The sequence below is a fragment of the Cetorhinus maximus genome, chromosome 4 (genome assembly GCF_964194155.1).
Source record: "Cetorhinus maximus chromosome 4, sCetMax3.hap1.1, whole genome shotgun sequence".
NCBI lineage: Eukaryota > Metazoa > Chordata > Chondrichthyes > Lamniformes > Cetorhinidae > Cetorhinus > Cetorhinus maximus.
This window is the reverse complement of record NC_135882.1, coordinates 45313737-45330720: the sequence shown is the minus strand read 5'-3', so window position 1 is coordinate 45330720 and position 16984 is coordinate 45313737. Positions and strand designations below refer to the sequence as shown.

Below are 16984 nucleotides of genomic sequence, written 5' to 3'. Positions count from 1 at the left end.
AGGTTCACTGCAGGCCTTGGGCACTCTCCCAGTTTCTACCTCTGCTTACGGTTTGTAGGCTATAGAGGGTCCTGTGCCCAGATATGGTGCAGGTTTCTCTTGGCATTATTGACTAGAGATTTTAATTCCATTAATTCTTCTATCTGAGAATGCAGTTAGCTTTACTCAACTGGTCCCTCTCGCAACACCTAGCCTAGCATTGGGGTTCTGCCCCCAGAGACCTCTTAGCCTGTCGAGGCATGTGAGAGTTTGAACCAGACATTGATGAAATGAAGTGACTGGACAATTGCACTTTTACCAGCAGGTACACCTTTGTCAAATTTGAACATCTATGTTTCAGGACAATTCTTCACTTCAACAACCTTGGTAATCTTGAACTGGTGGCAATTCCTCCAGCTCTACTGCTTGAAATTCCTCAGAGGAATGAGTCTGAGGGTGGTAATGGTTCATATCATTCAATTGCTAGGTCAAAGTACCTAGCCACAGTAGAAGTGAGTGATTTTTCTTTTGTCTTGTCAACCAAGATGTAGTTTCCAGGTTTCAAGCTGCTAGTGCTGAATACTGACCTCCTTTCTTTTGCCTCCATGATATTCATTAAATACTTGGTTAATTGTAGACTACCTATGGCTACAATGCTTGCATATCCATCCTTGCATACATGACTAGTTTGTGTTGGATCCCTTTAATGGCACCATTCAACACGTGCTGTAACAATAATCTTGCATTTACGCAGTATCTTTTAACATAGGAAAACATCCCCAGGTGCTTCACAGAAGCATAATTTAAAAATAGGATGCTGAACCAAAGAGAAAAATATTAGAATTCATGACCAAAAGGTTGGTCACAGGTGGGTTTTGAGGTGGAGAGGCAAAGGATTTAGGGATGGAATTCCTGAGTGCGGAGCCTTGACAGCAGAAGGGATGGCTGCTAATTGTGGAGTGAAGGAAGATGGATAGGATGCTGGAGTCAGAGGGACGAAGTGTGTTGGCGTGGCTGGAAGGCACAGGTTGGTGAAAGATATGGAGGGGTGAGATCATGAGATTTAAATACAAGGCTGAGAATTTTGAATTTGAGACTTGGCGGGAATCTTGAGCCAAAGTAGATCAGAAAGTGGTGAAGGACACAGGAGGCTTGATATTGGATATGTTAAGGGTAAATGTTTAGATGAGGTAAAGTTTATGGAGGGCAGAGGTTGGGAGGCCAGCTGTGAGAGCATTGAAATGGCTGAGTCTGTAATGACAAAGGTTTGGATGAACTGAGCTGGGGGTGAAGGCACAAGATATTGCAGTGAATTAGGTGGCTTTTGTGACTAAGATTACATGGGGTCATAAATTCAGCTCCGGATTGAATATGACACCAAAGTTATGAACAGCTTGGTTCCACCTGAAGCAGTGGCCAGGAGGGGGTGGAATTGGTTTTGAGGTTGTAATGTTTTTAGTAGGAGCCAAAAACAATAGATTCATCTAAGATGTTTAGTTTTATTAAGTATAATAAAGTTACTGGAAATCAAAGTGGGACCTGTTGCTAGCGAATGCCCTGTTCAGATAATCCTGGACAAAGTAGTCTTGACCCCAAACTATATTTAATGAAGACTGCTTGGAGAAGGAAATTGGCATGCAGCAGCTCATGGTCAATTGCAGCAGCCATTTTCATAATGCCAGGGCAAGACTAATGAGATTCACGTGCAAGCAGTCAAAATTTCTGCCTGGTCATCCTTCAACATGCTTTCGTTTTCCCAGCGAGTGTAGATGGAGCTCAGAATCTGGTTTGGTGATTCAGCCAAAAACATCCTTCAGATGTGCAGACAGAACCATTGCCAACTTTGACATGGGAAATTATTTGGTATGGAGCTTATGATGGGGAGCCAAGGTGATGGTTTCAACACGGTGTTTGGCTTCGTTAAATATAGATACGTTATTTGGCCAAAATACCACTGGACACAATGCACGTAATTCAATGGACTGAAACTTTGAACGGCATCTCTGTTTCTCAACCACTTTTAATCTATGTTTCAAGTCAAGCCACTGTCTCTTAGACAGTTACCAGGACCTACTTTCAGTACAGAATAATTGTTTTGACCAAGGGATAACACTTGGGGCAAATTTGAATTGGGGTGGATTACACAGCAGCCAATTCATTGGGTTTTCCCATAATGCAGCCTAATGAGAGATGATCCAGGGCATTTCAGGACTTGGAATTATCCAACGATCTATCTTTTTGCATCATCTATCATCAACTTAATTTCTCAAGGACACATCATCCCTTTCGCTGATTTTTGTGTTTCTTTGGAAAATCAGAAGAGTTGGTTCTGGTAATACTGTATTCACCTTGCAAACTAGCTCTTGGGCTTCCTAATATTATAAAACTCTGATCTGATATTATTTTTGCGCAGTAAAGGTACTATTTTGCCTAATCAAGTGCCGCATGACTTGAGAAACATATTTCTACAATGAAGGCCTTTCCTTTGGTACTTGTATTTGCAGTTGCGAAATGAGTTTAGCTTGTAGGTGTTTTCTTTGATCCTAATATTTAGCATCATGTCCACTTGTGGCAGAAACCAATCTTTGTTTTTTTGTTTAGCAATTGGTGTTCTCCACAATGCAGTTCTTGAATACCATCTTCTAAGTTATGTTTCATTGTTAGGTTCTAGCCCCATAATTCCATGACTGCCACTAAATCCTCCTTGGGACCTTTATTTTCACCTTTTGAACCTCTTGACTCCTGTGATTTGATTTAGCCCAATCTAAAGCCCAATCCAGATACTGATTAGTCTTACCTGTTCTATCGTGTTTTAAATCCCATCCAAGATTCCAACTGAAATTATTTATTTTCATCCACGTGGGTTGATAATCCCTTCTTTCTATTCATCTTTCCACCAGTCAAACATAAACGTTAAACCAAGGCCTATGCACAGTGAAGATCACATCGTTCAGCTTTGATTGTGGAATATTGTGTACGGAATGGCAGCGGATGTTGTGTTTACCTACATAACAAGTGACTGAACTTAAAAGCAATTCTTCGTATGGATTCACTCCCAACAATGTATGGAAAATATCAAGAAAAATTATCTAGCATGTAGCGTCATCTTCATTCTTCCAGTTGACTGCTTGCACGTACCATATTGTTATCTGTTTACCCCATCAGACATTTCAGGAGTTAACTACAATGGAAATTTGAAGGTCAAAATAAATTGCTATCTCAAAGATATGACTGCTTTGTATGCTGTGTAGAATTGGGAGAGAAGTTGCATCTATAATGCTTTCAATGTCATGACATCTCATCAAAGCATCTTTGAGAAATAATTCCTCTGATTTCCTGGCTCACAGATATTGTTGAATCTCTCATGTAAGCAGTGCCTTTGCTTCAAAGAATAAAAAGTGAGCTTTTTGTTTTAACGGTAAACTGTTGCATACATTGTATAGTACAGAAACAGACCATTCAACCCACCTGGTCTATGTTGGCATATTGCTCTACATTAGTTTCCTCATACCTTACTTCATCTAACCCGAAGATCATACGTTTCTAATCCTTTTTCCCTCATGTACTTATTTAGTTTTCCCTTAAATGCGTGCATGTTATTCACCTCAACCACTCTTGTAGTAGCATGTTCCACATTCTTATGACCCTGAGTAAAAAGGTTTCTCCTGAATCCCCTATTGGATTTAATAGTGACTATCTTACATTTATGACATTGAGTTTTGGACTCTCCCACTTGTGGAAATATATCTATGTCTACCCTATCTTATTCTTTCATAATCTAAAAGACATCTATCAGAGAATTCAGACTTCTCTTTTCTAGATAAAAGAATCCCAACCTGTTCAGCTTTTCCAGATGAGCATAATCTTCTGAGTTCTAGTATCATCCTTGTAAATCTTTGGTGTGCCTTTTTCAGTGCCTCGATATACTTTTTCTAATATGGAGACCAGAACCATTCACAATCCTCAGTGTGATTGAACCAATTCTGTTTAACATAACTTCTCTGCTTTTCACTTCTATCACCCTAGAAATGCACTCAGTGTTTGGCTCTTTTTTACGGCCTTATAAACCTGTCAGTATATCTCCGATTTTGCATCAATTAGGATCAAAATGGTGTACATAGCACACTGAAAAAATTGTGTTATAAGATGTGTAGAGTACAGAAAACATGCAACTTGAATAGGACATGCTATTTAAACTAACTACATTTTTTTAAAACTGTATTTTAGAATTGTCATGAACTTGAAAAGATGGATCTGGAAGAGTGTATTCTGGTAAGAACTTCTTTTGAGTCTGATGCTTCATTTGTATCTTGTTGTATTTGAGTTATCTTCATAGGAGGTTTGCTATGTAGCTATTCCTAAACTAATACTGAAGCAGAGGGATTTTTTAATTTGTAGAAGAAGGGACTAGGTGGCAGCATAGGATCGTACCTTGTGCTTTTACCTATGGTGATTAGTTTTGGACAATTTTAACCCAATTCCTCTGGGCATTGTCTGTAGTACAGAATGTGTCATAATTTGGCATTATATCAACCCCTGATGCATTAGGGATGAGGTTTCCTGGCATTTGGGTTAATACATTATTGGAACGGAATTGGAGAAGCCTTATGTTTGTTCCTCACAGTATTAACAGTTGTTTATCCTGTCAGTGGGTAACCGAACACCATCCCACAACATTGCCTAGATGCCTAACATCTTCCTAGATAATAGCAATCTTTGCCAAAACATTGCATTTTCAAATTCTGAAAAAACGCGAAACACAATTTTTCTTGAACTGCAGTTCACTATTCTAAAACCAGGTCAAAATAGCTGTCCCATTTCTTTGCCCATCTTGTGCTATATATGAACATATATGAATTAGGAGGACGAGTAGGCTGTTCGGTCTCTTAAGCCGTCTCCGCCATTCAATAAGATCATGGCTTATGATTGTGGCCTCAACTCCATTTTCCTTCCTAACTCCTATACCCTTTGGCTCCCTTGTCAATCAAGAATCTGTCTAATTCAGTCTTAAATATATTCAATGACCCTACGTCCACTGCTCTCTGGGAAATAGAGTTCCACAGATTCATGACCCTCAGAGAAAAAAAATTCTCCTCATCTCAGTCTTAAATAGAGGAGACCCCTTATTTTTTAACTGTGTTCCCTAGGTGTAGTCTCTCCCACAAGAGGAACTTGCTTTCAGCATCCACCATGTCAAATCCCCGCAAGATCTTATATGTTTCACTAAGATTGCCTCTCATTCTTCTAAATTCCAATGGATACAGGCCCAACCTGTCCAACCTTTCGTCATGGGATAATCCCCTCATTCCAGGTATCAGTCGAGTGAGCCTTCTCTGAACTGCTAATGTAATGATGCCCTTTCTTAAATAAGGAGACCAAAGCTCTACATACTACGCTACTCTAGGTGTGGTCTTACCAATAGCTACTTACCAGTAGCAAAGCAGCCCTACTTTTATATTCTATTTACCAATAACATTCCATTTGCTGTCCTAATCACATGCTGCACTTGCATACTAACTTTTTATGATATTGTATACCAGGATACCCAAATTCCTCTGTACCTCAACAATTTTGCAATCTCTCCATGTTTAAATAATATGCTGCTTTTTTATTCTTCCTGCCAAAGTGGGCAACCCCCACATTAAATCCCAACTGCAAAATTTTTGCCCACTTTCTTCACCTATCTATATCTCTTTGCAGACTCTTCATAGCTTTACCTTTACGTCATCAGCAAATTTAGCCACCATACATTTGATCCCATCATTCAAGTCATTAAAATAGATTGTAAATAGTTGAGGCCGCATTTTCCCGTTTTTCCATTATTACTTGCCCAGACTCTCTCTGGAGAGGGCCAGCATTTGCTTTACTTGCTCATTTCCTTTTTAAATACCTGTAGAAACTCTTGCTATCTGTTTTATATTTCTAGCTAGTGCTTTCTCATCATCTATTTAATTTATACTGTCTAATCTTCTAACCTGCCACTAATCTTTATGGAATTGTATGCTTTTTCTTTCAATTTAACACTATCTTTAACTTTCTCAGTCAACCTCCTCCTCCTGGAGTCTTTCTTTCCCACTGGAATATATCTTTACTGAGTGTTACAAAATATCTCCTTAAATGTTTGCCACTGCATCTTTACTGAATTATCCCTTTATTTAATATCCCAGTTCAAAGTTCAAAACACTAGCCTTAGACCCACCCTTCTCTCCATTGAACCGAATGCGAAATTCAATCATGTTATGGTTACTGCTACCTAGGGGCTGTAGAGGGATAAGTACCTGATGTATAGGGATAGATGTAATATTCTGATTATTTTTGCTCTTGTTTTGGCTATTGATAACCATGAAATTTTTAGGTTATTTTGTATAGGATGCATTATGCTGTTGGAAACTTTTGAGCATTTGGCAACATGAATAAGCAATGTTCCACAAGATCTAAAGATACTGTGTTGAAACCACCATGATGTTTTGTGCTACAGTATTAGCAAATTATAGTATATTGGCATGTATCTTGAGTGGATGTAAAAAGGCCCTGGAGGCAGTGACCACCATTCAGAAGAGCAAGTGAAAAGAGGACCCAGAGACTCAGCTAGTCCCTTTGTTTAGAAAACATAAATTCAGACATTCTTAATGCAACCAGCATTAAGTGTGGGAGTTTGGTCAGTGGAAGGAGGTGCTCCTTTGCTTTTTCTAAATCTTTCACCCTGTAGGAACTGGTTTTTTTTCTGCTACAGGGGAAGGAGCTGGCTGCTTGTTGAGTATCTGGTAAGTGGTCAAGGTCTATTCTATTCCGAAGGTTTAAAATAGTACAGGAATTTGTGATGAGATTAATAAATATATAAAAAAAAAACTGAATAAAATAATTAAGTTAATTAATTAAAGCACATAAGTATGGCAGGATAGGTGATGTGTCAAGGCTGTAGCATGTGGGGCTCCTTCATACCAATGTTATCCAGGGCAAGCATGGCTGCAGTAAGTGTTTGTGGCTAGGAGATTCAGAGTCATTGAGCTGGAGGCTGAGCTGTGGACACTGCAACATATCAGGGAGGGGGAAAGTTAACTGGATGCTTCGCACTAGGAGACGGTCACACCCATTAGGATAGGATCTTCTAATTTGGAAGGTGGTCAGGGACAGGAGAGTGTGACTGTAGTTGAGGTTGGTAAGGGGACCCAGAGGGCAGGAGTGTCAGCCTTTAACTGTCCAATAGGTTTGAGGTTCTTTCAGCTCGTTTGGATGAGAGTGGGGGCTGCAGGGTGGATGAGCTGACTGAACATGGCATTGTGGTACAGGAAGCCATTCAAACGGGGGGAGCACAAAGTAATGCAGTGGTAATAAGGGACAGAAAAGTGAGGGGGAATGATACTGTTCTCTAGCAAGGAGCGAGGGTCCAGATGACTCTTTCCTGCCCAGTGCCAGGGTTTGGGACATTTGCTCAGGGCTGGAGAGGAATTTGCAGTGGGAAGGAGAGAATCCAGTGGTCATGGTCCATGTAGGTACCAATGACTTAGGCAGGGTGAGGAAGAAGGCTCTACATCCTCAGTATGAGGAGCTGGGAACCAAATTAAGATGCAGAACCTCAAAGGTAATAATTTCTGGAATATTACCATAACCACGTGAAAATTGGCATTGGACAGATAGGATTAGGGAAATGAATGCATGGCTCAAAGACTGGTGTGGGAGAAGTGGATTCTGGTTCATGGGGCACTGGCACCAGTATTGGGAAAAGTAGGATCTGTACCGTTGGAACGGTCTACACATGAACCATGCTGGGGCTGGTGTCCTCGCAAGCGCATAACTAGGGAAGTAGAGTTTTAAATTGAATAGTGGGGCCAAGGGATCAAATTTGGGAAGATGTGGTAAACCAAAAATTAGAGATAAAGCAAGAGAGAAAGGTATTAATATGGGAAATGATAAATAGACTGTGGCGGGAAGGGACAGAGTACATCAGCAGATAAGGCTAGATGCTACAAAAATAATAAAAGGACAAAACTAAACAAACATACAAAAAAAAGGAGCAGAAGTAGGCTACTCTACCCCTCAAGTCTGCTCTGCTATTCAATAAGATCATGGCTGATAAGCTTTGATTCCCTTGCTTAATAAGAATCTATCTATTCAATGACCCTGCTTCCACTGCCTTCCGAGGCAGTGTTCCAAAGTCGCACAACCCTCAAAACCCTGTAAAGGCAGCCCTTAATTTTAAAAACAGTGCCCTCCTAGTTCTGGACTCACCCACAAGAGGAAACATACTTTCCACGTCCACCTTGTCAAGACCATTCAGGATCTTATATACATCAATCAAGTCACCATTCACTCTTCTAAACTCTAGTGGAAACAAGCCCAGCCTGTCCAACCTATCCTCTTAAGAGGACCCACTCATTCTAGGTATCAATCTAGTAAACCTCCTCTGAACTGCCTCCAATGTATTTACATCTTTCCTTAAATAAGTAGGACAAAATTATACACAGTATACAAGATGCTGTCTCACCAATGCCCCGTAAAACTGAAGCATAACATCCTTACTTTTATGTTCAAATCCTCTCGTAATAAAGGACAGTATTCCATTTGCCTTCTTGATTATGTGCTGTACCTGCATACTAACATTTTGCGACTCATACACTAGAACACCTAGATCCCTCTGCGCCTCGGAATTCTGCAGTTGCTTCCGTTTAAGTAATACTCTGCTTTTTTATTCTTCCTGCCAAAGTGAACAATTTCACTTTTTCCACATTATACACCATCTGCCATATTTTTGCCCACTCGCTCAACCTATCTGTCTGCAAACTCCTTATGTCTTCTTAACAACATATATTCCATATATCTTTGTCATCTGCAAATTTAACTACTATGCCTTCACTGCCCTCATCTAAGTCATTGATGTAAATTGTAAAAAGTTGAGGCCCCAACACAGACACCTGTGGAACTGAAGACGAGGGTTTAGCCTTACAAGCTTTGCAAGGGCAGAACTAGGGTAGATGTGAGGAGGCTCTTCTCTTTCCAGAGAAGAGTAAACCTGTGGAAGGCTATCTATCTAAACGTATGTAGCATTCGAAACAAAATAGATGAACTGAGTGCAAATAGAAATAAATAAGTACGACCTGATAGCCATTACAGAGACATGGCTACAGGATGACATAGATTGGGACCTGAATATTGAAGGGTACATGACATTTTGGAGGGACAGGAAGTTAGTAAAGGGTGGAGGGGTGGCTCTTAATTAATGATGGTATTAGCACATTAGAGAGGGATGGCCTAAGTTCAGGAAATCAGGACGTAGAAGCAGTTTGGATTGAGGTGAGAAATGATAAAGGCAAGAAGTCACTTGTGGGAGTGGTGTACAGGCCCCCTAATTGTAACTACACAGGACAAAGTATAAAACGAGAGATAATGGAAGCTTGCCAGAAAGGCACAGCAATAATCATAGGAGATTTTAATCTACATATAAACTGGAAAAATCAGATGTCAATGGTAGCATAGATGAGTTCATAGAATGTTTTTGGGATAGTTTCATAGAACAGCACGTTCTGGCACCAACCAGAGAGCAGGCTATACTAGACCTTGTATTGTGCAATGAGATACGATTAATTGATAACCTCATCTTGAAGACACCCCTAGGTAGCAGCAATCGTACTATGATTGAATTTTACGTTCATTTTCAGAGAAAAACTACTACATCCAAGACTAGTATTTTAAACTTAAATAAGTGCAATTATGAGGGCATGAAAGTAGAGCTAGCTAAAGCAAACTGGCAAATGAGGTTAAAGGGATAGATCAATAGAGGTTCAGTGGCAGACATTTAAAGGGACATTTCAGAATACACACCTCATTCCAATGAGAGAGAAAAATTCCAAGGGGAGGGCTCACCATCTGTGGTTAAATAAAAAAGTTAAAGACAGCATCAAACATAAAGAGAAAGCAAAGAATTATGCAAAGACGGGTGGCAGGTCAGAAGATTGGAAAGAATATAAAGAACAGCAAAGAATGACAAAGTTAATGAGGGAAAAATTAGAGCACGAGAGAAAGCTAGTTAGTAATATAAAGGCGGATAGTAGGAGTTTCTATAAGATATTTAAGTAAGAAAAGAGCTAACAACACGAGTGTTGGTTCTATAGAAAGTGCGTCTAGAGAATTGATAATGGAAAGTAAGGAGGTGGCAGATGAACTCAACAGGTATTTTGCTTCAGTCTTCACTACAGAAGACACAAGTAACATCCCGGGAATAGCTGTAAATCAGGAAATGGAACGGAGAGAGGAACTCGGGAAAGTTACAATCGCCAGGGAAGTGGTAGTGAGCAAATTGTTGGGTCTGTGGGCTGACAAATCCCTTGGTCCGGATGGACTTCACCCTCAGGTCTTGAAAGAAGTGGCTTGTGAGATAGTTGGTGCATTGGTTTTAATTTTCCAAAATTCCTTAGATTTGGGGAAGGTTCCATTAGATTGGAAAATAGTAAATGTAACTCATTTATTCAAAAAGGGAGGGAGACCAAAAGCAGGAAGCGACGGGCCAGTTAGCCTAACATCTATCACAGGTGAAATATTAGAAGCTATTATTAAAGGTGTTATAGCAGTGCACTTAGAAAAATTCAAGGCAATTGGGCAGAGTCAACATGGTTTTGTGAAAGGGGAATCATGTTTAACTAATTTATTGGCATTCTTTTGAAGGAGTCACATCTACTGTGAATAAAGGGGAACTGGTGGATGTACTGTACTTAGATTTCCAGAAGGCATTTGATAAAGTGCCACATCAAAGGGTATTGTGGAAAATAAAAGCTCATGGTATTGGGGTAACATATTGGCATAGATAGAAGATTGGCTAGCTAACAGAATGCAGAGATGTGGCATAAATGGGTCTTTTTCTGGTTAGCAGGATGTGACGAGTGATGTGCCACAGATCAGTGCTGGGGCCTCAATTTAAATAAATCTCTTGGGTGAAGGGAATGGTTGCTAAATTTGCTGACAACGACAAAGATAGTTAGGAAAGTAAATTGTGAAGAGGACATGAGGTTACTAAGGGGCATAGATAGGTAATGTAAGTGGGAAAAGATCTGGCAATTGGAGTATAATGTGGGCAAATGTGAAATTGTTCATTTTGGCAGGAAGAATAAAGAAGAAACTTATCTAAATTGCAGAGATTGCAGAGCTCTGAGATTCAGAGGGACCTGGGATATCCTAGAGCATGAATCACAGATGACTATTAAGCAGGTACAGCAGGTAATTAGGAAAGTTAATAGAATGTTGTCATTCATTGTGAGGGGAATTGATTACAAAAGCAGGGAGGTTATGCTTCAGTTGTACAGGGCATTGGTGAGACCACATCTGGAGTATTGTGTACAGTACTGGTCTCCTTATTTAAGGAAAGATGTGAATGTGTTAGAAGCAGTTCAGAGAAGGTTTACTAGACTAATACCAGAAATGGGCGGGTTGTTTTATGAGGAAAGGTTGGACAGATTAGGCTTGTATCCACAGGAATTTAGATGAGTAAGAGGTGACTTGATTTATATTCTGCACTTAACATAGGCACATTAGTTAATATCTTCACATGTGCAGCACAGAAATCTTATAAATTCCCAGCTTTCTCCCTCTCCCCAGATCATACCATGGGGAAATCAGACATTGGCATGAGAATTGGCAGTTTTTTTTTAAGTGCAGTTGATATTTGGTACAAAATGAGTGTTAAAACATGAAAGTAATTGGCCGCTTGAATGTGAAACTTGATTAATCCTGACATACTAGACATGATTTTGAAATCGCCACTTTTACTCAGAGAAGAAGAGAATTGAATATAAAACAGGTGGTACCCATACAGGTGGACTCCAGATACCACCTACCTACATATTGCCAGCTTGTAGTGAAGAAGTAAGAATCTCAAGATGAAACTGCATTCAGGAAACTTATTATTTTTTATTCATTTATGCAGTGTGAGCTTCGCTGGCTGGGCCAGCATTTACTGCCCATCCCTAATTGCCCTTGAGAAGGTGGTGGCGAGCTGCCTTCTTGAACCGCTGCAGTCCATGCGGCATAGTGCTGTTAGGAAGGGAGTTGCTTGACCCAGCAACAGTGAAGGAATGGTGATATATTTCCAAGAGAGGATGGTGAGTGACTTGAAGGGGAACTTCCAGGTGGTGGTGTTCCCATGTATCTGCTGCCTTTGTCCTGCTAGATGGTAGTGGTCATGGGTTTGGAAGGTGCGGTCCAAGGAACCTTTGGCGAATTCCTGCAGTGCATCTTGTATATGGTACACACTGCTGCTGCTGTGTGTCGGTGGTGGAGGGAGTGAATGTCTGTGAACGTGGTGCCAATCAAGCAGACTGCTTTGTCCTGTATGGTGTCAAGCTTCTTGAGTGTTGTGGGAACTGCACTCATCCAGGCAAGTGGGGAGTATTCCTTCACACTCCTGACTTGTGCCTTGTAGATGGTGGACAGGTTTTGGGGAGTCACAAGGTGAGTTAATCAACGCAAGATTCCTAGCCTCTGACCTGCTCCTGTTGCCAGAGTATTTATATGGCAGTCCAGTTCAGTTTCTGGTCAATGGTAATCCCCAGGATGTTTCTAGTTGGGGATTCAGTGATGGTAATGCCATTAAACGTCAAGGGGCTGTAGGTGGGATTCCAGCTCCTTCCCCGAGACCCCGGGTTGATCTGGCTTTCGCGTGGGGCAGCTGCCCTCTTAACTACAGCTCAGACCGGGACTCAGGTCAGGACAAACAACTCAGGATGTCCATTGTTTCGATTCTTGAACAAGACGGTTTATTCAAGCTTGTACAAGCAGACGCAGGGAGAGCAGCCTCTTAGTCCACCAAGAGGCTCTCTGCCGTAATTACAAAGTCTCGTAACTTTTATACTTTTTCTTATCACAATACATTTGAGTACGTTTGAATATATCCACTCGGTAACCAACACACAAGTACCATGTTAAAACTATCCCATTGAGTACATAAACATATGATTCTGCTAACCAATTATTCTAAAGGGTGTATACATAATTATATTATCCAATCAAAATTAAAACACGTACACAAAGACCTTGGTTCTCACAAGTCAGAACTATTTGTGTTTCATCAAAGCCCTCTCTTGTCTTTGCATGTCCTCCCATATCTAAGCTAAACCATCTGTCCCATCCCTATCTGAGAGAGGAGTATACCTAAACTAACTTTATGTTGTGTTTTATCTCCAGTCCAGCTCTCAAGGCTTCAACGCACTTTACCACTTGAATGGTTCTGTCTGTGCCTAGATATTAGCTCATCTCTTGAAACTTTGTTAATCACACAAAACTCAAAGCCCCTTTGTATGCAGTGTCCATCTGCTTACCCTCAGCTGTAAATAGGTTTAGCATCCGTGGCTGCTTGGAGATTTTAAGTATGTTTAGCAAATTCTTACTGTGTGCTTTTTAAAATATATATATATATATAATATATTTAATTTCCCCCTAACAGGGCAATGGTTAGATTCTCTCTTGTTAGAGATGGTCATTGCCTGGCACTTGTGTGGTGCGAATATTACTTGGCACTTGTCAACCCAAGCCTGGATATTGTTCCAGGTCTTGCTGCATTTGGACATGGACTGCTTCAGTATCTGAGGAGTCATGAATGCTGCTGAACATTGTGCAATCATCATTATGGTGAATGGAAGGTCATAGATGAAGCACTGAAGATGGTTGGGCCGAAGACACTACCTTGAGGAATTCCTGCAGTGATGCCCTGGAACTGAGATGACTAACCTCCAACAACCACAATCATCATCCTTTGTGCTAGGTATGACTCCAACCAACCAGGGGAGGTTTTTCCCCCCCTGATTCCCATTGACTTCAGTTTTATTAGGGCTCCTTGATGCCTCACTTGGTCAAATGTGGCTTTTATGTCAAGGGCAGTCACTGTCATCTCACCTCGGAAGTTCAGCCCTTTTGTCCATGTTTGAACCAATAATGTAATGAGGCCAGGAATTGAGTGGCCCTGGTGGAAGCCAAACTGGGCATCAGTGAGCAGGTTATTGCTAAGCAAGTGCTGCTTGATAGGACTGTTGATGACCCCTTCTACTAGTTTAATGATTGAGAGTAGACTGATGGGGCAGTAATGGCCTGGTTGGATCTGTCCAGCTTTTTGTGTACAGGACATACTTGGGCAATTTTCCACATAGCCAGGTAGATGCCAGTGTTGTAGCTGTACTGGAATATAAGTTCTTGGGTAGGGGCACGGCAAGTTCTAGAACACAAGTCTTCAGTACTATTGCCAGAATATTGTCAGGGCCCATAGCCTTTGCAGCATCCAGTGCCTTCAGCTGTTTCTTGATATCATGTGGAGTGAATTGAATTGGCTGAAGACTGGCATCTGTGATGCTGGGGTCCTTTGGAGGAGGCCAAGATGGATCATCCACTCAGCACTTCTGGCTGAAGATTGTAGCAAATGCTTCAGCCTTATCTTTTGCACTGATGTGCTGGGCTACCCTGTCTTTAAGGATGGGGATATTAGTGGAGCCTTCTCCTCCAGTGAGTTGTTAATTGTCCACCACCATTCACGACTGAATGTAGCAGGACTGCAGAGCTTAGATCTGATCCGTTGGTTGTGGGATCGCTTAGCTCTGTCTGTCACTTGCTGCTCATGCTGTTTGGCATGCAAGTAGTTCTGTGTTATAGCTTCACCAGGTTGACACCTCATTTTTAGGTATGCTTGGTGCTGCTCCTGGCATCCCCTCCTGCACTCTTCATTGAACCAGGTTTGATCCCCTAGCTTGATGATAATGGTAGAGTGGGGGATATGCCGGGCCATGAGGTTGCAGATTGTGTTCAACTACAATTCTGCTGGTGCTGATGGCCCATGCCTCTTCTTGGATGCCCAGTCTTGAGTTGCTAGATCTGCTCGAAATCTATCCCATTTAGCACAGTGATAGTGCCACACAACACGATGGAGGATATCCTCAATGTGAAGACCAGACTTTGTCTCCACAACAACTGTGTGGTGGTCACTCCTACCGATAGTGTCATGGACAGATGCATGTGTGGCAGGTGCGTTGGTGAGGATGAGGTCAAGTATGTTTTTCCATCTTGTTAGTTCCCTGACCATCTGCCACAGATCCAGTCTGGCAGCTATGTCATTTAGGACTCGGCCAGCTCAGTCAATAGTGGTGCTACCAAGCCACTCTTGGTGATGGACATTGAAGTCCCTCACCCAGAGTACCTCTGTGCCCTTGCCACCCTTAGTGCTTCCTCCAAATTTTTAGTTACATAACTTTAGCCTCTCTCCATTTGCAGCCTTGATTTAAATTTCAGCACCAATACTCAACCCAAAGCATCAATTATCAACATGGAAATATTGATGTAATATGGCATTGATGTGAGTGATTACACAGCTGAGGATCCAGAAATACTAATCTGTAAAAGGTAAAGAGTGGCAAGACAAGAGGAGATGACTGCTCAAAGGTGGACAAGATGGGGACACCTCTTTTATCAGGAGATCTAGCAATCTAGAATATTCAGGGCACAGTGACAAAATAATACAATTCTCCTTTGAGTATAGTAGTTAGATTATAATCTAACTGAGGCACAAGCAGTCACAGATCTGGAATTTCTGTTGGTCATTAGCAGCCAAAGTTAGAGAGAGCTATTGCAAGCCCTGTTGTCTCCTCCAGGCCAGGTGGTGAGCCTGGAGTTTGGTAGGATTCTGGAGTACTGCTCAACTATGTTTTGGTGAACTCTTCTGCACTTCCTGGTACAGGACAGCCGTGGCAAATAACTACTCCAGGGAACTGTTAAAACAGTAATCTTCTTGAGCCCTCTCCTCTGTCTCCTCCATCCTCACTCTAACACTAATGAGGAGCAGGAACTAAGTGAAACTGAAGGGATAGAGAGCTCTGAAGGGAGTGAGCAGTACGTGTTTGAAATAAAAATCAAAGTGTGATGTCACAGAAAAGCAGATAAGTGATTGGTTGGTGACTATTTCTTTCTGTATTTCTCCAATTCTGTAACGTCACCCATCTTTGCCCTGCCTCAGATCTGAAGTCCTCATACATGCTTTTGTTACCTCCAGACTTGATTATGCTAATGAACTCCTTTTTGACCTCCCACATTCTACCCTCTGTAAAGTTGAGGTAATCAATAACTCTGCTGCACATGTCCTTACTCGCACCTATTGCTGTTCACCCATCACGCCTGTGCTCACTGACCTACACTGGCTCCCAGTTAAATGCATCTCAAAAATTCTCATAGTTCTTTTCAGCTCCCTCCATGGCTGGTCCATTCCTATTTCTGTAATCTCCTCGAGCCCCACAAGCCTCAGATATCTGCACTCCTCTAATTCTGACCTCTTCAGCATCCATGATTTTAATAGCTCCAACACTGGTGGCTGTACCTTCAGCTGCCTAGGCCCTAAGCTCTGGAATTCCCTCCCTAAACATCTTCATGTTTTTACCTCTGTTCTCTCCAGGAAACTCCCTTAAAACTTAGCTCTTTGACCAAGCATTTGGTCATCTGCCCTAATATCTCCTTATGTAGCTCGGTGTCATATTTGGTTTTAGAATGTCTCTGTGAAGTGCCTTTGGGATGCTTTTATTACATTAAAGGCACAATATAAATAAAAGTTGATGTCTGGAACAAGAAGCTTTATGTGCATGCACTATTTGGATGAATATATTCTTTTTGTATAAATACAATTTGCTACTATTCCGATGAGTAAAATACCTTTATCATTATGTAGTATTAAAAAATAAGTTGCATTTACGTCGTACCTTTTGCAACTTGCATGTCTCTAAGTGCTTCACAACCAGTGAAGTACTTTTAAATTGTAGTCACTATTGTACTGTAAGAAAAGCAACAGCCAGTTTGTTCATGGTAAGGCTTACAAGCAGTAAGTAGACACAAGTGACCACATAATCTGTTTTGTGTACATTGAGGGATTAACATTGGCCAGGACAGCAAGAGAATTCCTCTGCTCATACTCAAATAGTAGAGATTTTTATGATGTCTGCATGAGAGGGCAGGCTTGGTTGAGCATTGCATTTGATTATATTTTCAATAGCAC

General features: G+C 41.2%; 1 protein-coding gene across 1 annotated transcript in view; it reads left to right on the top strand.

The window, feature by feature from the left end:
- Positions 1-16984, top strand: part of fbxl2 (F-box and leucine-rich repeat protein 2) — a 225953-nt gene that overhangs the window by 158255 nt on the left and 50714 nt on the right. The window contains exon 12 of the mRNA XM_078540126.1: positions 4207-4251. Coding sequence (XP_078396252.1) covers positions 4207-4251 — 45 coding nt within the window. The remainder of the gene's footprint in view (positions 1-4206; positions 4252-16984) is intronic.